The 23764-nt window shown below is 33.0% G+C and overlaps 1 protein-coding gene across 1 annotated transcript; it reads right to left on the reverse strand.

Moving 5' to 3' along the window:
- Positions 1 to 868: 868 nt before the first annotated feature.
- LOC128188172 (olfactory receptor 4N5-like) lies at positions 869 to 20806 on the reverse strand. Its single transcript, XM_052859063.1, has 3 exons — positions 20695 to 20806; positions 20435 to 20465; positions 869 to 5010 (listed from the first exon to the last, which is right to left on the reverse strand). The coding sequence occupies exon 3, from the start codon at positions 4944 to 4946 to the stop codon at positions 3756 to 3758; it is 1191 nt and encodes a 396-aa protein (XP_052715023.1). The 5' UTR covers positions 4947 to 5010; positions 20435 to 20465; positions 20695 to 20806; the 3' UTR covers positions 869 to 3755.
- Positions 20807 to 23764: the final 2958 nt, after the last annotated feature.

Here is a 23764-nt window from a genome sequence, read left to right on the forward strand (position 1 = left end):
TTCTAGAAGTAAATCGTAGGATGTTCGCAGCATCGTAAGCACTATGTCAAAGATTGCAGCGCGAGTGTCGTGTAAAAGTCTACGAATACTTAAAAATCGTGATGTGGGCACGATTGAAACAATCGCTGCGTTTGGCAGACTTGCTGCGATGAAGCTTACGACTATCTCTATGATGACTCCTAATATAGCTAAAAATTGACAGGGGCTTTATAGCGAAATAAAGACCATTTTTATTTTTTGATCATGTTTCATGACAATTCATTTCTCATTTATTCATATTAAAACCCTATTATACCAAACATTCATGGTACATTTCTAGACTATTTTTGGACTCCACAAAATAACCCGGTAATGTACTCTGAACGTTTCGGCAAAATCAGGTTTTTACACAGATATGTGTTGAGCTTAGACTACAAACTGGTATAGGCTTTTACGACAATTAATACGATGGTTGACTAGGAACTCTGTGGTGTATCAGTTGTTGTTATAACGGAACTACATGTATCTTAGGGTGTGTTCCCGTTTTGCATATATTTGATAATTAGGTACAAAACAATAGGTATGAACTGTGTTTTGATAACAATTTTTTCAAGACTGCTTTTTACCTGAGATTTACGGGTACCTGTAAAGTGCGAAACGAAATAGAAACGAAACGATTTATGCCGAAACGAAACGAAATCTACCGAAACGAAACGAAACGAAACTTACCAAAACGAAATCAAACCGAAATGAAACCAAAGCGATACGAAATGAAACCAAAACGAAACAAAATCAAATAAAATCGAGCAAAATTAAATCCAATTTTATTGATATATACACTGTATATGTAACCATTTTAATTTTAAATATATGACATGTATACATTAAGGATGACGTTTACTCAGAATGAAAAAAAATTCCACTGATGATAATGAAACCCCATCTATTGTATGTTATAGACCTTTGATTGTAGTGTTATTTTTCACTTTCAAAAAAGTAGGTCAATGACCTACTTTTTGAGTAAATGGCCATTGAATATTTTTTGAAAAATCAAGAAAAATCCCATAAAATTTTACACTACAATTGACATTTTCTTAATTGTAAATATATTTCAAATAATAAAGCACTTTAAAAAATGTAATACATTTTATGGATGGCAGTGGCACTAAATAGGTACAAAACATTAAGATTTCAGCTACAATTTGAAAAAATATTCCAGTCCGAATTTCCTCTATCAGTTTTCAAATTCCTACCCATTTTTGATCTAAGTTTACAAAAAATTGAATGATGATAATACAAAAACATTTATAGCATTGAACTACTTATATTGTCCTTATTCTGTTGGCATAAAATTTATATTAGGTAAATGATCAAAATTTTGAGATATGGTGTCTTTTTAAGCATTTTTGAATATTTTCGCAATTCGTGCCATACAATTATTTTAATGAATAAGTGAGGTAAAACCAGCAGAAAATATGAAAAATTATATAGACTAAAATATAAAATCTTAACTTTCAATATTAGAGTACTTCCAAAAATGTTTTAGCGGAAAACAAAATCTGCAAAATTTAGTCCGAATTTCCTCTGTTTGGCTAAAAGTCTATTTTTGTTTGAGCCTAATTACGTAATAAAGTAAAAATATCAAATGTTTTGTCAATAATAATTCATTTTATTAATACTTTTTTTGTTTAGAACAAATTTTACTCATTACATTGAACTTTATAACAATCCGAATTTGAGAACTCAAATCCTGAGTAAACAACACCCTTAAGTTAATTATATTGTAGCGTGTACTTTTCAAATGACGGATTATTCATTATGAGTCTGTGTTCACATGCAATGAAAGATAAAAAGAGTTTGGTCATTTGCTGCTTTTTTATAGGACAAAGGTTCAAAATAGGAATCACAAAGAATTGATTGATAATGTAAATACTGATATCTTGAGGTCATGCAGCATCCTGTATTACTGACTTAAAACACACGTATCTAAAACACATACTTACACTCATTCCTTACTGAAACCATATCAAACATTGAAAATATAAAACTATCATAATGCATGTAAAATTGAAAAGATAGCCTTTACCTTGCAGAGATAAAGCAAAAATTAAAAAAAAAATAGGAAAATGGTCTGACCTTAAGAATGAGAAAAAAAGATGAAATACTTGCAACTTCATTTAATTTATTACAAAACTTTACAAGTAATACAAAATAACTGATCAAAAAGGTTTTGCTACTTGTTTTCATCTTGAAGAATATAGCGGTTGTGCAGCTGAATGAATTGCTTGGCGAACTGTCTGACAGGGACTTGTGTCTATATAAGTTCATTTCTATTCCCGTTATCTTTGTAATATACATACGGAAGTTCCAATACCAAGTCCAAGGCGGAAGTCAGTCATTTTAAAACAAATATCCTGGTTGAAATGCTTGGCTTGCATAAATACTTATAGCTACAATATGCGAATTCCCATCCGTCTAATTATATACCGAATCAAACACAAGCAACTACAATAATGCAATATCGAAATATAAAAAGCAATCCTTTTAGATTTCAAAGTCTTGCTCTCAATTTTCTGGCAATGAAATTATGAGTTCGGTGTTTGCAATCTTGTATAGTTTAGCGATTTTATGCCAACGAAAACGACGGAATCGCGGAATAAAGTTCTCGGGGAGGGTATCTACATGTACTTTACTCTCAGCTTACTGCGTAGAAACCCGATATGAAATATAGCAGTTCATTATCTAATTACGTGTAACTTCCTTTTGATTCTGTATATAAAGTTTATAGTTTTTTTGGGTTTTTTTGGGGGGGGGGGGGATTGAATTAATTTGTATTAGTCGGAAAATGTTCTGCTTTAAAACATACTTCACAGATTTACATACACATATCTACAAATGTATATGATTGTATATATGTTGTATTGTATCTCTTGTACTACTGGTACGAGTTAAAAACAAGAGGCCCATGGGCCACATCGCTCACCTGAGGAACAATAGGTATGATAAAATCAGCTTAATGGAGTCATGTATACAAAGCGTCTGGACAATGTACAATGATACATGTAGATCCTGTATCAATAAAATCCATTTTCCCCCTGGATATTCCTATGTTTATAATCATTAGTTCCTTTTTCTAACAGGATGATTTTAAAGTCATATCACATGTTGAGTATTGCAGTTCTCAAAAAGATCCTTAACAATTGTTTATATATGGGATATAAACCTACATCAAACTCTGAACCTTCTTGTGAGGCCGAAGAATTGTCCTGGGGCCAAAGTCTTATTATAAAGAATCATTTGCCTGATTAGTTTCTGAGAAGAAGATTTTTAAAGATTTACTCTACATACTCCTATGTAAAACTTTGACCCCCCCCCCCCCCATTGTGGCCCCATCCTACTCACGGGGGTGTCATTATTTTCACAACTTTGAATCTACACTACCTGAGGATGCTTCCATACAAATTTCAGCATTCCTTGCTGATTAGTTTCTGAGAAGATTTTTAAAGATTTACTCTATATATTCCTATGTTAAACTTCCACACCCAATTGTGGCCCCAACATACCCCAAGGGGTCATGATTTTCACAACTTTGAATCTACACTACTTGAGGATGCTTCCACACAAGTTTCAGCTTTCCTGGCTGATTAGTTTTTGAAAAGAAATTTTTTTAGATTTACTTGAGCTTTCAGCTCAGGTGAGCTAAAATGAATTGAATTGAATTACGGCATCAGCAGCGTTGCATCTGCGCAAAATAATATGTAATAGGACAAAATATTTCATTTGCAATGAACTGCATTCCTTATGTCTTTTCTAAATGTAACATTAAAAAATGCGTAGATGATAGGATTGGCAATGTTATTGCTGAAATACAAGTAATAGACAATAATATTGGGTTTTATCACTCGAATGGACATTAACCAGGCCGGCAGAAAAGCCAGGATGAAAACAATGGTAACAACGAACAATATCCCTGCGGTCTTGATGTTGGCCAGTCGTAGCTTGTTCCGGACCGATCGCTTGCTCTCTGTGACGTAATTGTTGTTGGTGGGCGCCCGCCGGTTTTGGTCAGTATAAGGAGGTTCCGTGGTCGTCAGGCGCGTGGTGCACGTGTTCGTGATGGCTGTACTGGTCCTCCGGTCCATCCCCTTGTAGGCGCGCTTTCTCTTCTTGTACCGCCTCAGTGTGATAGACTTGAAGATTAGGGCGTACAGCACGGTGACAAATACACAGGAGATCAAAAACAGAGAGGCGTAGATGTTTTGGTATGTCTTCATAAAACTTTGACTAAAATACTCAAGAACTGGCATGCAATACCCTTCATACTTATTTCTGTTATCAGATGAATTGCTAGACACATTTCCGGGGAAATCTAATTTTGGTATCAGACCTTGGTAGGCAGTGTTGTTTAGTTCCATTACGGTTCCATTATGGGCGCTCTGCTTATCACCATCAAAAACAAGACTAGTTATATTGTTTTCTATTGTCGAAGTTTCATCTGAAATGGGATAAACCCTGTGAGTAAGAGAAGGGATAATTCCAAGAGATAATGCAAAAAGCAGGACAGCTATTACGATTTTCTTGGACATTCGGATGTTTAAGCACTGATTCCAAGGACGACAAATCTTGAAATATCGATCAAACGCAATTAAGACCATGATGAAAGCTGAAAAAGGAATGTTTGTCGTTATCAAAAACATGTAGATTTTGCACTGCACATTGCTGTTCACTCTTTTTTCCATAACCTCGTAATATATGGTGAATGGAATAATAACTAAACACGTGAAAAAATCGGTCATTGCCAAAACAAGGATAAAAACCGTTGTTGTTGATTTTTCTCTCTTCCTTGAAAAGATGTAAATAACAAACGCATTGCCGACCGATCCGGCAAGGCTAAAGGTCATGAGGTAACCAATGACAACGAGAATGTCTGGATAGTCTACGTGGTTTTGAAGATTTAAATCGTCCATATCGTAGACTGTTTTTCGGCCTAGAATGAAATCGTCACAGCAGTTTGCAAGATTCTCTCATTGCCTACAAAGAATACAAAAGATTACCATTAATACTAGGGCACTTTGTATGATTTACCATACACAAACTTTCAGTTGTTGCTACAGATTGAAATATTAAAACAAGTGAACATTACAGATAATGTTTATATGAACAAAACTATGTGCAATATAGGTTTGCTTAAGCAACGTTACTGGGTGAAATCAGAGATGTAATTCATTCATTAATACATGAACTAAAGAGCGTAACGAGTTAAATCACCGTTACAACAGGTCCGCTACATGTTGAGATGGGTTTATGTACATGGCAAGTCGGTCGCATTTGCCTCCAATAATGTAAGGCAACTTGCAAAAATGTTCTGGATAATCAAAAAATAAACCCATGTCAACATTTTTCAATGTTCAATGAGGGGTGTCAACTTCAACTTTGCCCTCGCAAACAGGCACTATTTATAAAGTGTTGCCCGTTGCCAAGTGTGTTTAACATTTCACATGAAAGTATAATCAACGGTATTGTAACACATAGGAAAAAGGTGTTAGGTAAACATTACTTCAAAGACAATGCTAAAGAAATAAATGCAGGATAAATATTTAAAGGAAAGGATGATTCTAAAAAATCTCATCTATTTAATGACAAAGAGTGTCGTTTTTCTTCTTTGCTACCAGCAAAAAAATTCCATATCCAGTGGTAGTATGACAAAGTAATTGCGGGGTTAAATATTTCCTAATGACTGAGAGAAGCAAGAATATAGCCTCCAACTCTTCCTGTTATCTTGTTAGACCTAACTAATCGTGATTTTAAAGTATATAAAGATGGTTATTTTCGCCTTCTGCGTGCATACACCTTTGAATGAAAATCCTGGTAAAAGAAATTAAAGTGCACGAAAACAGATAACTCAATCACACGAACGTTTTTATGGATCTGTAAGCAGTTGTTCCTGTTTATGGCTATATTGGCTGTATTGAATACGTGGAAAGTTTTTTTTTTAATTTCCTTGCCGGTCTCTTCAAAGTTCAAGGTTTGTGATGGAGGAGGGTAATTGCTCTTTCTAAGAATCTTATGCTAGATTCAAGACACAGTTCACAAAAAACTAGTTATAAATCCTTCGAATAAAACAGAAACTGTCAACAGAGAAGTACCTGTAATGAAGCAGACTTGGATTGGATTCATAACGTATTGCCTCATGGCTTAGAAAAAATAGGACAAAACAAAATCTATTCAAACGCAAAGTAATCAAAGAATACATTCGTAATATACTAGTATGTCACGACCATTTTGTTTATATGGTATTGAATATTTCAATCAGTCAGCTTACAAATATTTTTTTTAAATTTATCAGTAACTAATTACTTAGTCAGTTAAGCAAGTACTAGTGGATAAACACACACTGAAGCATTAACCACTTAACCAATCGGTTCGCTCAGTCTTTTTGGATGTCGTACTTCAAATTACAGTTTTGTCTGTGTATTGTATCACACCATAAAATACACACAGCAGATACACAACAGATGTTAAGAAAAGAAAAAAAGAAAGAAAGAAAAAAAAGGTAGGTCAAAATGTGAAAGCCCTGAAGAATTAAATGATCAACCACTTTTTAGATCTGTGTGTGATTCAAAATAATACAGTGGGTATAAAAATCTCGCCAGAAGTCGAATAACGACGTGAGTTGACGATTGTACAAACATCTCTCAGGAATGCTGGGGAAATCGGGGTTTCCGGTTCTGAATAATGAATATTTATTATCCTTTCACAATGATGCAACAGCTGTGTAGAAAATACATAACCTCGTACATTTTCAATTACCAACTCTCCTTTTTTTTTCGTATGTTAATAAATAAAGCAAGTAAGAACTCCGGGCAACGTGTATTAAACCCGATTTTTCTTGAGCAAGTAATATACAACCATGAATCAGCGCCTGCAGCAAGTTCCCAATCCCTTTGATTTACAAGATGACTTTGGTGAGAATCAGCCTCAGATTGATGTTAGCGACTTAGTCACCATCAAATAAGGCGGATTTGTGTTCGGCGGCGCTAAGATTTAAAACCTGGCAAGTGCGGTCTCACCGGAATGTTCAGATTTGGAAAGGATTGTTAAACAAACTTCATAAATAATGTTAATGGTAGGAGGAGACTCTCCTTATTGGTGCTCTTTGATATCAGAACCAGAAGAAAACTGGTTTCAATCATAAAACATGAATTCCAAGACAGTAAATAGCATATGATCAAAACATTGTTATCGCTAACTCAATGAAAAAGAGATACATGGATTTCCATCGGGGGGGGGGGGGGGGGGGGGTCAATAAGAAAATTTCGAGAGGTGGTACACATTGTTAATCTAAGTGAAAGCGTCCTCGTTTACCTAATTAACCAGTCACAGGAAATTATCCGTGTGTAAAAAATAATTGATAATTGTCAGATATAACTACCTGTAAATACTTATATTAAAATTTACGTTAGAAAAAATTGAAGAGAGTTTAGAAATGAACAAAAAGTCGTAAAAACCATTACACAAACAGACGAAATAATCAAGGAGCCGTATTATATTATTCATAAACATCATTAGTTCTTTACTTTTGCATAATTCCTGCTAGCAATTTCGAAAAATCTTTCACATGAAAATACATGTATAGGCATCAGTGCGAAAGTTGTTTTTTTATTTTTTCCTGAAATCCTTGCATTTAAATATTCGTTACAGTGTAATTAAACATGTGTATGTGCTATTTAAAGGTAACTTTTCGATTCCGTACGAATCTAATATAAAATGTATACTATAGTAACTCTGCCTTTAAAATTGGTAAGATATTGTGATGATGATTGTGATGATGATGATGAGTGACTCCATAGTGACCAATATCTGAGTTGAATAATAATTATATGTGAATGTATAGTGACAGTAAATATCAGAAAGTTGGAAAGTGTAACTGGTGGAAGATTTAAGAGAATGATGATTATTGTATGTGACTGGATAGTGACAGCAGATACCAGAGTTGGAAAGTGTAACTGGTGGTAGATATAACAGTATGATAATTATCATATGTACTTGGATAGTGACAGTAGATATCAGAGTTGGAAAGTGTAACTGGGGGTAGATATCAGAGTATGATAGTGATTGTATGTGACTGGATAGTGACAGTAGATATCAGAGTTGGAAAGTGTGACTGGTGGTAGATATCAGAGCATGATAATGATTATATGTAACTTGACTATTATAATGGATATCAGAGTTAGATAATTTAAATGTATAAAGTATGACTTATAGAGAAACTAAAAATCTGGGTCTGAAAATGTGAAAGGGCATTGATGATGTTGATGATTGGATAGTGACAGAAGATAATAGATTTGGAAAGTGACAAAGGTTGACTTGATAGTTACAGTAGATATCGAACTTGGATATCGATAAATTGTGACTGGATAGTGATAATAGAGATTAGATATCAAATTTGGATTTTGATGGAATATGAATAGAGATTGACAGCGTAACGGTCACATTTTATCATGACTTAAATTCCTCTACTCCTTTTAGGTAGAACCGTTTTATCAAGAGCTTGGACTTTTGGAGGGATGTTACTTAGTCTATCTAGTTTGCTTATCAAAACAAGCTGTCAAATTTGACATTTCTTCTAATTCGCCAAGATAAGCTCATAAATCTTCATAGACTGTTATAAAATCGCTTCAACTGAAATTTACATCCCTGGATAAAGTCGAACTAGTGTCATTGCGTTCAATGTATTCATACCTAATAGTCAATGACTGGCCAGTTAATCATGAGTAGACCCACCTTCATCAAATTGGAGTGTGTCAGTCCAAGCTCTTGTTAAAACAGCTCTTATTGTTGTTTGTCTGTCAGTAAAACAAACATTTCGAAGCTGTCATATCAACTGTGTTTGTTTGCTCTCAATATAATAGTGCATCCATCGTATCCTCAACCCTACCCCCTCCCCCCCCCCCCAAAAAAAAAATGACAACGCAACAAAAACAAACATGCTTACAACCATGCTGATGTCCAGTTTCTTACATTTAATAGTGCAAAGAATACATGCACGAACGATTGTCCCGAAGAGCTGGCAGGAAAATTAACATTTGCTCGCATTCCGTAAAAAAAAAAAAACTTAATCGGTCGACTGCCATAGAACGACTGATGGGTTTCCAATAAACTCTGTTTGTATGGCGGTCCCACTGGATTCTGAACTTATGAATAAGGCAAATATATACAGATAGTGAATCTTGCTGCCTTCATTTACGTTCATCTTATATTTTCGCATGGGGAGAGTAAAAAGAAACGACTTTGCTAGAATAACAAGAAAATTGAACAAAATGTGTCACTATTCTCAAAAGTTACCAGATAATGCATTCCTAACCATACGCCTTGAATATCAAAATTTATTCAAAATGACCTTCGGGACCCTTGATAGTAGAATTGTCAGCCTTTCTATACCCGGTGGTACCAAACATTTAATCCCAGTCATTCAAATCGTTAGTCATTGTTTTCGTGAAAGAAGGCGTAAAAGTACACTTTAATATTTTAGAAAATATTCATAACTTTGAATGCTTCATCTTGATTGAGGGGGGACTTCCATTTAATCACAAGAAGATTTTACAAAGGTTTCAGCGGAGCTGATCTGACAGGTAGGTTCTTAAACCCTCACAACGTCACAACGCTACTGACACTAAATACTCTAATTAAAATCCGCCAGCCGCTGTAACCCTCCTCATTCCCTTGTCAGAACTAAATTAATTAGTGTATGTCTCCGATCTTCAAGTTTCATAAGACGCCGACTTTCTCTCTCAACTAAACGGGATTTATCAGGTTCCTGGGGCCGTCGCCTAAGCGAGAGTTACGAGTCTTTTGCATTTCAGAAATGATTTATCGGTAATTTAACTTAATTGAATGCGTCCTGCCGGAAAAAAAGGCTATATCTCGTTTTAATTACGACCCATGGGCCTACTCAAGACTCGACATGCGTTGAATTAAACGTATAATAGTAGTGGCTCAACGCAACTTCTGTACGACAGTTGTCAAATGGAACAATGAATAACATTGCTCAATCATGCGAGACTTAACCCACCACCTCTGCTCCAGCTCTCCATTACTGCCCCTACATGATTTCTTCTTATGCCCTACAGAAACTTCGATGACATAGGTTATTGGCAACAGGATTATTTGTAAATTCAGCCTTTATAATACATGTGTTGTTTAAAAGATAATGAGAGATATTGAAGAGTTTTGTATTAATTGGAGACAAAAGTACAAAAACAAAACTTTACACTATTAGATTTTTTTTAAAATTCGAATAATTTTGCAAACCAAATGACATTATTCTCCTTAGCGTATCAAGAAGACCCATATTCATCTTCAGCAACAGGGGACATCATCTGTTTTTATTTCCTGGTTTTGATTAATGGGGATCATTTGTGATAAAATTAATAACGACACAAACGCGATCAAGTAACAGGGGATCATTAATTTCTTTTTGATAGATTGCTGAATAATACCATATATTTTTCTCATCAAAGCTACATATTTCCCGTGATTATTGATCAGATTCAAAATTCCAAGAACGTTGTACTCGTGGCTTTAAACGTTATATCTGTTTATCCGTCCGTCAAACTTTCGTCCTAATTCCAGCCGTCCAATGGTCACAAAATTTGACCACTGCAAATTGATCATATGTAGTAAATGTAGGATCATAGTATACTTAAATACCGTATTTTGAGCGTCAAATTCATAAAACTGGAATTAAAAGGAGTAAGAGATATGTCTGATGTATAATTTTTCGGAAGATGAGCCTGATTAATAAAGGTTGTGCCGTGGTCAGGGTCAGAAGTGCAAGGAAGAAATCAAACAATATGAGTTTGGACTGCCTTTAAAGTTTAATCTTGTCCTTATCATACACATGCGCAGTAGCGTATCGCCCTTTCTCAGCTTCAACCTGGAAAAAATTCAGTTGAATAATTCTATTGATTCATTGCAGTTGTTTGGTTGTCATAATAAATTAAATTGATACATTGATTGTCATATTGAGACATTCACTGAAGCAAAACATTGATTATACTTTATTGACTTGCATATTGATTGATTGAAATATTGTTTAAATTATTGACTGATTGATTTGATGGATTGATTCATCTTAATTCATTGATTGATTGATTCATCTTGATTGATTGGTTGTTTGGTTCATTGAAGATCTAACATCATAACTACCCAAAAGTCGATGTTGATCATATAACTTACTCTATTGCTATATTTGCATACAATCGAATAGTTTATGATGTACTGATAGATTAAAATAAAGCCATGTCAAAGACTGCCAATACGGTGCTGTTCATCTATTCTATTGAAATAATCCAAAAAAAGATGTATGTCCTTATTGTAAAATCAGCAATTTGTAAGGGAAGTGAACAAATTCACTTACAATGGTGGCTTATCAACGGACAGAAGCTCTCATTCCATCGTATGCTTGTTCGTAGATTTAAACAAAACCCATGGAAATTGACTAGATGCATGACAAGCATTTCTGTAGGGTCTAAAAAGGGGAAAGGTCAGTTAGCGGATACAGAAATAGTTTCCCAAATTTGTAAGAATGAAATGACCTTTACGTCTCCCTAAAGTACCGTGACATATGTACATAAAGCTCAGCGATTTCAACTACAGAGATTATCCTGTTTCAAAACTTAGTCAAGGTAAAAAAAAAAAAACAGAGTGGCAATCATTCACAAATCCAAAAAATTGAAAAAAGGTCCAGAATGATCTGCAAATATGACAGAATCTCCTCATATTCCATGATTAAGTTTATTGATTATTGATTATTTTTTTTAGTTATTGATTAATTTTATTGCAAAAGATTTTCATAAGAAAATTATAAAAGATATTATTATTAGCATTCTAAAAAAAATCATTCAAGAAAATTAAATTGAATCATGATTGTAAAAAAACACTGCTAAAATATCTGGCATTATCTTTCCATAGCGTTAACCTGTTAAGTGAAAGTCTTTGATCATATGTAACAGTGTTTCAAATATATATATATCAAATATATATCAAACGAACGTTGTTTTCAAAGAGAAATCTGTAGGCCTATGTGATATTTACAATAACGCTCAGAAAGACACCTCGAATTAGCATTACCGGATGTTAGAATTTGATACAAAATGGAGTCGCTTCCTATTAAAATAAGTATCTGCTAGACAGCCTTGTATGTCGCTTCTGTGGTATATTTCAGGGTATGTCATTGACTTTTATGAAGTCTAGCTCACATCTCAACAGGTCATGGAAATTTTATGAAAAGGGGAATGTCATGGACGTCTATGTAATACGTTCAATGCGTTTTTCCGAATCCGAATGCCGGAAAGGCCCGAGAAGATGCGATTGTTCTAAGATAACTCAAGATAGGCCCCTACCGGTGAAACCGAAGGGACTATCGTCTATCCTTTTTTTCCGTTATGGTTTAGAAAATTGATTTTAAACTTGCCGTGAGAAACTACAGATCATTTTTTAAATTTTGTTTTTATAAAGATTGATCAACAGATGATTTAAAAATAATGATTTTAAACAACTCTTTTTTTCTAATCGGTTTTATCCATTATAAAACTTCTTTCGCCGAATTTTCTCGAAACCTATTTATTAGCGCATACAAAGACATTAGGGGTTGTCTGTACGGGACTTGTAATGCTTATGCAATGTTCCCGGATCAAGTATAATTATTATCTTAGAGACATGCTAGCTGTAAAACGGTCACCAAAAGTATAAGACAATCTACTTGGTAATAATGAATAACGTAAGTGCGAATATATTTCTGCGAAATGAACGGGTGAAGACCATCAAAGACTTCATCAGGAACTGTCAAAATTAACCAAACACTATGAAGTGAAATGGTTCCACTAACACAGCTAATGTACCATTAATATGGCTATGTGGCAAATAAATCCAATATCACAAGACAAAATGTGTTTACGGGGTTCTCTTAACCACCGCAATAACTTTGTTAAGATATCTTGAAAAGATTTTAGCATCCATATTGAGTTGATAAGAGGTTCTTTCACGCATGCACAGACTGTCAAGCAGTTTAAAGGAGAGAAGACCGGAGTCTGCAATTACAATTTTTAAGGCCTGTATTAACATTACCGGATGTTAGAATTTTATAAAACTTGAATCGCTTCCCATCCATTTAAGTACAGGCTAGACTGTCTATTCTGTGGTATATTTTAGGATATGTCATTGATATTTAATGATGTTTAGCACACATCTCAATAAATGATAAAATATTCTGCTTTTATATCAAGTTTCCTTTATAAAGGTGCTTACGTATTACAATCGAGGTTGTTTTTCCGAGCTCTGTCGAAAAGTCCCGAGAAGTTGCGGTGTCATACGTAGACGTAAGGTGTTAGTTCTAACTATCCTAAGGTTATTCTGGTACACAGCTCCCACAATTATCATGTCTGGGGTGTTGAATTTACACCTTAGAGTGATCGAACTGTAGTGAATGATGTGAAAAATAAACCACCGAAGAATAATCATCTTCCTCAATAGAGTGCATGGCAGATAACCACAAAGATTTATCTAAATTAACGAGCTGATTCTATCTTTAGTTCCTTTTCTCTTTTCAATTAGCACGTTAAAGTATGAACCTTTATTAAAAGCTTTTCTAAGATACCTCCTTTTGAATAGAGGGCTACCTTACACTTGAAAATATATTGAGCTCTTTTATCTTTAACACGAAAGACAAAGCAATACCTTGATCATCTAATGAAAGTAATGAAACCACGGCTTCTATTTCAGAACAGGCAAAGAAATTAAATAAACGTATTGTGTTTGGTTCAGTTTAAAATCACCCTTATACTTTTAACATGTGGTTTTTACAGCGAAATTCTCTGATGTTTGATGAAAGTAATGGATATACCAAAATAGATCCTTTGTGATTCCTGATTCTAATGGTAGGTAATCACGTTACACAGCCATCCAGTAAGCACAGCTTATACGACACACGGGTTTATTAATTAGTCGCCATAAGTTGTGACCCTATACTACAGCAGTCGACAAATATCACTACCCTGTCACCATTTAGAACAATAATTTGATTCAGTGGCTATTTAATTCTCCGGTCACTGTTAACTTGATAACGCCAACGTTCGCCCAACGGATAAAAAACGGCGATAAAACGTAATTCACCGGTTTATAAAACTCGTCTCCATTGGTGATGGAGGACATCGGGATCAGTGTAATGAGACAAAAAATATACCAACAAAACGGTTACCGGAAAGGGTTCCGTACAGGCAAGGGTCAACTATCAGTCATCACGTCTTCATCAATGCGCTTCTTGCGCCGATCTACATTTTTACCTCCAATTTTCTTGACCCCTCCATCTACAAAATCTAAAGGGTTCAATTGTTTGATAAATTTGGTTCAACATAGGCGACGGTTTGTCATTGTACGTGGGTTTCGACAGGGTGGTTCTAGCGAACATAACCACGACAACTTCTATAGAATGCCAGGGTATTGAAATATAAAGAAAATCTACAGTTCTAAGTAGAAAATAGATGAAACCAATCCCATATTTTTACTACAAGTATTGTTTGGGTCAATAACTATATGTGTATTGCCCACGCACCTGCTGAAAAAGGAATTAGGGAAAGGGGGTCCGGCATTTGATGAATGGCTAATGAAACTGACCAAGGTTTAAGTCAAAAGGTCCTTACATACATGTACAATGTATGGTCATGAAATATATGTATTTTTGGAGGGGGTCTTTTTGCTGGGAGAGCAATGTTGATGGTTTATTTTTCATTACCTAAGAGTATATAACCTTAGTAATGATAGAAGTTTATTTCAAAATGTTAAGAGATGGCAATGCCCTTGCGATTCTATGCATATTGAACAAAGTATCCAATTACTCTAAGCTTAGTTTACCAAGCGTTTTCATGTATGGTTAATCGCTGGATTTTTTTATATAGAACATTATCCATAAAATAGACAATGGTTTAAAAATAACGGAATTGGAATGTGAATCGATTCTAGAATGTCGGTTTTCAAGGAGCCGCGTCGTCCATCATATTCATTTAAATATCACTCCCTCTGGAGGCATATCGACCTTCTTCATTACCTATCTAAAACTCTTCCCCAAAAATGCAAATGCAGATCTGAAGCATGACAAAAATGCAAATAACCAGCAATTGCAATATGATCTTCAATTTGAAATGATTTTTTTTTTGCTATTATTGAAGAGGAACAAGGGCCTACATCAAGTAACTACATCAACGTACCTTTTTGGGGTTATTTCGCTGTCCAAACCTACGGCATTTTCGTGCAATAAAAACTTACATACAACGGTGCCCTCATGTTTTATGTCAGATAAAATTTGAAGAGTTTGAGAATATAATCTTGACAGGTCTTCACACTTTATACAGATATGATTTTTGTTTTAAACATTTTTTTCGGTTAGCCATAATTAGATTATTTTTGCAGGGCGCCAGTATTACCCAATAAACCGCGGCATTTCATAGTTCACTGTACCAGCTGATTTATTATAAACCATAAAAAATATATTTTCATTCTACCATGAAATGCATTCAAACACTGAAGTAAACCAAAGCAGTTCTATATCTTTTTTCGTTTTTTTTTTTATTTAGTCATTTTTCAATTTTATTCCATTTTTTGTAGATTAATTTAGATGTCATTTGTTTCAAATCACAAGTATTGAAAACAAAAGGAATAAAGAGAGAGACTGGTTGTTTTTTCTATTAGATTTTTAGAAAAGATAATACCGAGGCCCAGGATTTGTTTGAAGGGACTTGAACACGATTTGAGCTCATAATTTTATGCAGTTCCAATGCTATTTTCCCTGAAGATTGTGCAAATAAAATAAAAATATTAAAGTTACATTATTCGTTGTTTTTTTTTTTTTTTTTACATGCAACGTTATACACAATGCAATGTATAATTCAATATTTAAACTACATTTTAACTTTTATAAGATCATTAATTAAATAATGTAAAAATGGTTACACAGAAAAATTGGCAAAATCCACGAATTTTCAAAGGAGAATCCTCGTTGTTGGGGGAAACTGCCTTGAATCAAAATTAATTTGACGTGCACATTAAGAGTCAGAAATCTTGAAAACTGCAGTTTCCGATTTTTGTTTCAAAGAGGCATATCTTTAAAACTCTAACTTTTTGGTGAAAAAACATGAACACCTTCAAAATTTAAGAAAGATGTTTTAAAGGACAAGAGCGTACAAGGCCTGACAAATCCCCCCGTACCCAGGATTTTGAAATGGCATAGGAACATATAAAACATCTTTACTTTTGAAACTGTGCATCAGTACATGTACATGTATAATATAGAACTGCATTCTTTGACAAATAAATAATATACAATAATACATGTACTTTGTACTTATCTCCTTTGCTTTATGTGATGCTTTCTAAGCATTACAACATGATTTCATATCTGTGCTAGCACTATTTTTATCCGACATTGTATGTACAGAACATAAACATTACGTAATTGTTGTTATTATGCATACAAGTCAAAACTAAATATTCTAACTTGAATTAAAATTCTTTCGTCGATCTTCATTGTTCCGACTGGGGGATATGCAATGCCGTGTACGCCCCTGTTCTTTCTTCTTAGTTTAGTCGAGTGGTTGAGCCTGACCATGAGTGATCTTTTCCTTTAGGTTCGAATTCCGGAATAGTTGGTATATTTTTTTTATTTCATGTAATAATGTTTTCATTGCATTAAAATGTAATACCAGTATATCGAAAAATTAAAATCATTAATGTCAGAATGAAATTAATTAAACACCTGTCAACTTGATAAATATTTCCATATGTACTTATTTTTTCTCATCTTTACTCACCGTGCAAAGTCTACGTTTTAAAAATAAATTGTAATCTACTCAGCTAGAGATTTCAAAAACAAGGAACACACCAATCAAGAAAATTGGTGTATTTTGTTAAAGGGACTTGGACACGATTTGACTTAAAATTTTCAAATTTCATTTTTCCATTTTCAATGTTTAATCTGATAATTATAGAAGTTTATAATGCTATGTCAAAATTTGAAAGTCAAATATCAAGTTATAAGCAAGATACAGAGTTCATAATTTTTTTGTTTTGTAAACAAAACTCGAATATTGTCATTTTTACAAATGGGTTGTATTGGTGTAAGTTTCAATCAAATGTATCTTTCTATTGTTGATAATAGTATTTGTGAAGATATTGAATTAGTTTAAATTTTTTTTTAATGTCATGTTGTCCAAGACATGGTAATTCTCTACATTGCATTTTTGTAAACAACTATAAGACTCGAGCTTTGTTTACATAACAATTAATTCTTACCTCTGTATCTCGCTTGTAACTCGACTTTAATATTCAATATTTTGGTCAATTATTTAAAATGCACCAGTAAACCATTTTATACATGAAAAATAAAAATCAAATTTTTGATATCAAATCGTGTCCAAGTCCCTTTAAGGAAAATATGTAGTATTAAAGATATAAATACAGGTACTCAAAGCAAAAATTCATTCAAAAAAGGCTGAGACCGCCATGACGCAACATGAAGATAAAATCAAAGTACTGAGATTACTGAAAGACGGGGTCTTGAAAGTTTGAATTTGTAATTGGCCACGTTTTCCTCGAATATGTCCCAAAAATTATGAGTTTGAATTAGTTGTTTCAATCTAGTATGTTAAAATTCGGCTTTTTGCAATTGCCTGATACTTTGTCTTAATTTTACTAAATCCTGGCCGGGACTGTTCTTAATAATTATAGAAAATTGACACAACGGTATTTTATGTAAAATAAGACCCCAAGGAAAATTTTTAAAAACTACAACTAACCGGGAAAATCAAAATAACTATATTTAGGTAGAAAATTTAAATCATTAGATTTATTTAATTTTGTGATCCAAGAGAAAATCCACAAGTCGGACGATATCTGTTATACAAGGTTTATGTAAACTCCGAAAACTCTCAAACTGCTAAATTACTGATTGTACTACCACAAGGTAAATTGAAAATTTAAAACATAACCATGCATTATCTCTGAATTCATAGGTCTAATATTTGTGCGAGATATTTACCGATGGGAGAAAGAACAGCTGAGGTTCTGATGAGAGACAATAAGATATTGATTATTGATGAAAAATTCTTTTAAATCATGAATATGACTGGTTTTGTCCGTTATAAAGTATAGAAAAAAGTGTAAACTTATGTCTCATAACATTAAAAAAAAATACATGATTATACATGTATATTCCAACTAAGCCGGACAACATGAACATTAACATTTAAATTGGTTCTTCAATCGATAAGATTGTATGTATTATTTGATCTATTGATCACCCAAAATGTATAATCTATATAGATTTTGCTTACAATGCATTGTTCAAAATTTAAATTCAGTTTCATTAACTAAAGAGTCGATGAACGGGAAGGCAAATTCAGACTTTTTTTTATTTTCTATGTACAAAATTCCTTTAGAAATTAACAGCAGTCATACCCCGTCCAGATTTTAACCCCGTTCGGTATTTTTCAGGTGATAGATTGTTAAAATAGAATTCACAACTTTTCAAAAATGGCACATTGCGTTTGGGAGCTTTACTTTCGATTCAATATTCAACCTCTTCTATATTGATTAATGAGCTCGTCCACCAACTGAATCGTCGGCGGCGTTGTGCATTCAGTTACGTAATTCATTCCACAATTCATTTCACTACAACTATTGAACCCGAGCAAGAATATTTTGATCAATAATGCTATGTTTGTATATTTTCTTTATAGAATTTGGTTTATAGATAGAGGACTTAAAACGATTTGATGCGTGTTTTTATAATATATATTTACTGATATGCATGAAAAGCTTCTGCACTATTTTCTTACGCGTAGACTCAATTCATGTTTTCTACGCGTGCCTTCCGGTTTGAGACCTCTACTGACAGTAAACTAATAGACGGGGTCACGTGACCCCGACTAAATATAACCGTCTGCGTAGTTGTGTCTATATTTAGAAAGACTCGTGCGTTACGAGTATTTAAATGGCCTTCTCTTGTTTATGGAAAAATCCCGCATTTCTGCAACACGTTTTTTAATTTTTCAATTTTTATGTTTATAATGGTTAATGTGGATTTATAATGCTTTGTAAAAATTTGAAAGACAAATTTTGATTGCTAGTTATATGCAAGCTACAGAGTTTTGATTCTTTTTTTTCTTTTTTTCTTTTTGTAAACAAAGCTTGGGCCTTGTTGTTTACATATGTGTTTTATTAATATAGGTCTCAATCAAATGTTGCTTTTTTCTGTTGATAATATTATTTATGAGCACATTGAATCAGTTTACATTGTTTGCCACGAGTCATTTTGTCAAAGAAATGGTAATTACGTACGTTTACATTATTTGTAAACAAATATAAGCCTCGAGCCTTGTTTACATAACAATGAATTTTTGCCTCTCGGTCTCTCTTATTATTTGACTTCCAACTTTCAAATGTTGATCAGTCATTCAAAATGCGCAAGTAAACCATTTTATACATAAAAATTGAAGAAAAATTGATCCAAAATAACGTTTTAGTCCCTTTAAACCATTCAGATACAATTTTAAATTCAACAAACGAAATTTATAATTTGGATATGTAAAACATTTTTTTTCACGAATATCTAAGGTAGAAAGAAATGATAATTAAAAAAAAGCCCGGGATAAACTACCCTAAGGGTTCATCTGTAATGAAGCACCTGTCGAGGTAAGGTTCATCCTTCACTTCTTTATCAATGCTTTTTATCTCATGTTCTTTATATTGAATTAATTGATCATATTAATATAAAAATTCCACACAACATCTGGTCTTGTATTTGCAACGCTACTTCAAACAAATCCACACAATATATAAGTACAAATATTTGAAAACTCTCGCACCGAGATAAGTACTTTTTTCCCACAGTGGTCGGTTTATGTATCAAAATACAGTACATTCATAAAAACAGCATGAGAGCCCAGTATAGTTTTATCAATTATTTTTACGTTAAGCAGTTTAGTAAATTCAGCCCTTGGTGGTAATGAACTCATATAAATGCATTACATCAAAACAGAGATCGGGATCAAGATTTCGTTACGACATTGTTCTAACTTGATATTACGCTATGTTTAAAATTGAAAATTTTGCCTTGTCTTACAAATTGGTATTTATGAAATTGTTTCACAGAAAAAATCGCCTCATTTTATTGACTGCACACAATACTCATAATTGTGTGCATCAGTTTAAAATCTAAATTTTATAACGTAAGATTTATTGAATAATATACTGAAGCTCTAGCATTAAGATTACATCATATATAGTTTACCCGACTACAATTCATGTATATATATATATATATATATATATATATATATATATATATATATATATATATATATATATATAAACTTAGCTATTTATAGTAAAATGTAAGTCTTACCTGGATCGATGAAATACTTCTAGTTTTCTAGCTTTTAAAAAAGATGCAAATTCTTGGATATAAATTAAAACATTTAAAAGACTTTATAACGTTACAACACACATGAAAAAAAATACATTTTCATTGAAGAATTAAATTAGAATAATGAGAATTCAAGTAACAGTTAAATTTTAAGTAATTTTTATTTTAAATTGAACTATCTAATATAATTATTAAGTACATACTTAATTCAGAAAAACAGACGGATAGTTAGAACCTACCATTATAAGCTATGCCATGTCAGTCGTTTCTCCGTACACTGTAGAGGCCACACATCGCCGAATGAGAGTGAAAACAGCAGGCTCCGGCTCACCTGATCTCGGTCTGGTGACAACAAAACAGGAGAAATCGATCTAATGGTGTGTATATTGCTTTATATCCAGCACTCAAGGTTTTCCCCCACAGAAAATCGCGGCCGATTGGTTGAGTTATTTTTTAATTCTAATACAGCGTATCCTCGTTGTATTAATGTAAGTTTTTGTACAAATCTATAACTAATTGCTTTAAAATTTGATCCCATAATTTTAAAACGTATAATTTTCTTTTTACGACGAACATCTAACCATTAGCACTCTTAAATAAGAGTAACTTCTTTAAAACTCTTTAAAAATGATTTTTCATATTCCTGATGATCTTGCTAGGAAAATTCACTAAAATCAAATAATCAGAAGCTTTTCTTGAATTATTTATTGGAAATTCAGATTATCACTTGCTTTCAATCTCGACCGTCTAAGCCTTGTTATATCAATCAATAGTCAGTTGAGAAGTGAATTGAAAAACAGAACTTTATTGGGGAGGGGTTTAAACGAATTCTTACTTGGTAGCAATGTACTTTGCACATAGGAGCTTAAAAGGTGATTAAAAGAGGGTATTGCCATTTTGTACTATGCAGGGCTTTTTTGCGCATGCCTGATCTTGCAGAAGCGGAAGAGGGGAAATATATAGACCTACCAGTAACAATTAGACAATGAGTTTATCTTTTTTGTTTATTGAATTTTTAATTATTTTTGACAACAGAAATTTTGAAGAAAAGTTTCTTATAGAAGAAAAATATTTGGTTATCATGTTAAAATTGTATTTTTGATAAATCAATGACGAGTTCGTACGTCGCCATGTAACTTTATAACATTAACAATGTCATTTTTTGTTTGACTAGAACCCACAATTCTGACCCCAAAATCCTTATTCAGCAAATATACTCTGCCAGGAATAGGTCTCAATTTATTTTTGATAAGGTTAGCCTCTTTAAGCGGACGACTTAGAGTTATTAATGGAGGGTTACCATGAGACTTTATAGGCTGGACTAACGAGAAGGGACAGACGGCTTCCAGAATGGCTAGAAAACGCACCTTATCTTAATCAGATCTCTTAATTATGCTTTTATTAAAAGAATTACCAATAACATAAAAAACGAGATATAATTTCTATACTTCCACTGTGAAAAGAGACAAGAGAGTACATAAAGAAGATGCCGACAACATCTGTGTTTCTTCTAACATTACATCTTACTGTGCTGTATATAGATTTTAATCAAATAATTTCTTAAGGGCAAATAATACATATCCATAAATTGCAAACACTAGAAAAAACGCTCCAGGTATTATTTTATATCAAAGATTTCGAGTTTAGGGATAGGTATTGTTTATTTGTCAATAACTATAAACTCACTTGAGATAAACATATTAATATAAGCAGGTCAGTTGAAAAGAAAGCAAGATTACACGTTTTCTTAAAAAACATGCTTAAGAAATCCACCCGAATTGCACAATCCTTGTACATTCTGATATACCAAAATTTGAGTTATAAGAGTTTGGTGTAGTCATATTATATTACATTAAATTTTTCTCATAAATGACAATAAAAGGAACGTTTTAGGATGAAATGATATTCATCTTTAATGTCTAAAGTAAATAATGAACACAAACCACTTTCTGATGGAACAATTTGTATCTACCAGTGCCTGCAGTGAATCAGTGAGATGATAATCTTAATTTACATCCTGGACACGTGGGTTTCCTCTGGGTACTCCTCCCACACCAAATATGACCCCCTCGCGCTAACATCCATGCTAACGATAGATAACTACATTTATATCAACAAGAATATAAGTTGTGGAACTCTTGTCAATCGATGTAAAATAAATAAATAAATATAAAGTTCAGATTTTTTTATAGATACAAGAGGAATAAGAACAGGAAAGAATATGTTTGTTTACATCGGTATAAAGATGGTTGTAGATGGCCCAGAAGAATCTTTCAGAGTGCTTTTGAGCTACTTTTCAATCTTTTTTATTTTTCTTCTGAATTTTTTAATGTTTTAAAACTCTACATAACATACATAAAACAAAGGCTGTTTGAATAGGTTCAGTTGGGTTTCAATGAAAAACTTTGTAGCGGTGTACTTCCGAACTGATCACCAATAATTTGGGCAATATTTCTACTGCACAGATTAAAAAAAGAAATTAAAGGCTTTAATAAAATAAACTTTAAGCTGATAAAAAATATGATATGTGACAACGGTCATAAAATAAATGTTCTTATTACGTAAATAGCAGTATTAGCTATTTTACAGCAAAAAACTTACTCTATCTGCGTCAAGTATGAACTGAATATAAAGATTACATATACTGTGTTTAAAATTATTTTGGATTAAATTGTTTTAAAAAATTCAGAATTTAATGAGGATGATGTAGAATGGTTCATTTGGAAGTGATTATATATAAAATTTCTTGAAACTGATTGGCTGCGGAGCGAGAATACTTGACTTTAATGTCCACATGAACTAGCTTGTTTTCAAATACAAATAAAGCATTCGCGTGAAAACAATTGAGTCATTGATTAAAATACCCAAACAAGACTCTGGATAGGAAACAAATGATATCAATTTTAAAAACTTGTAAAAAAAAAACACCACTTGTTTGGTTTCAGTGTAAAATTTGACATAGAATTCTTGGAGTTATTAAACATTTGTACTTTTAAAAAACCATACAACAGTCAACAAAGTTACATTAATGTGTAAATGTCACAAAATAAAACGTGGGGGGAAATGTGTCAATGACCCACTAATATGCTTTCGAATAGAGCCTGAAACACATCGTTGTAAGATTGAATTCAGCTGATATCGAGTTTTTACTGTATAAAATGTACTCTTGGAACTGGAGATGAAATATGTGTGTTAAATGTGGTACGTGATTAAAAAGATTAAACTTAAGGTTAAAAAGTTCATATTTCAAACTTTTAGGGAATTTTTGTTTATTTCATGAAATGTTGTTGTATCACTATGATTTAGGGC

The sequence above is a fragment of the Crassostrea angulata genome, chromosome 6 (genome assembly GCF_025612915.1).
Source record: "Crassostrea angulata isolate pt1a10 chromosome 6, ASM2561291v2, whole genome shotgun sequence".
NCBI lineage: Eukaryota > Metazoa > Mollusca > Bivalvia > Ostreida > Ostreidae > Magallana > Magallana angulata.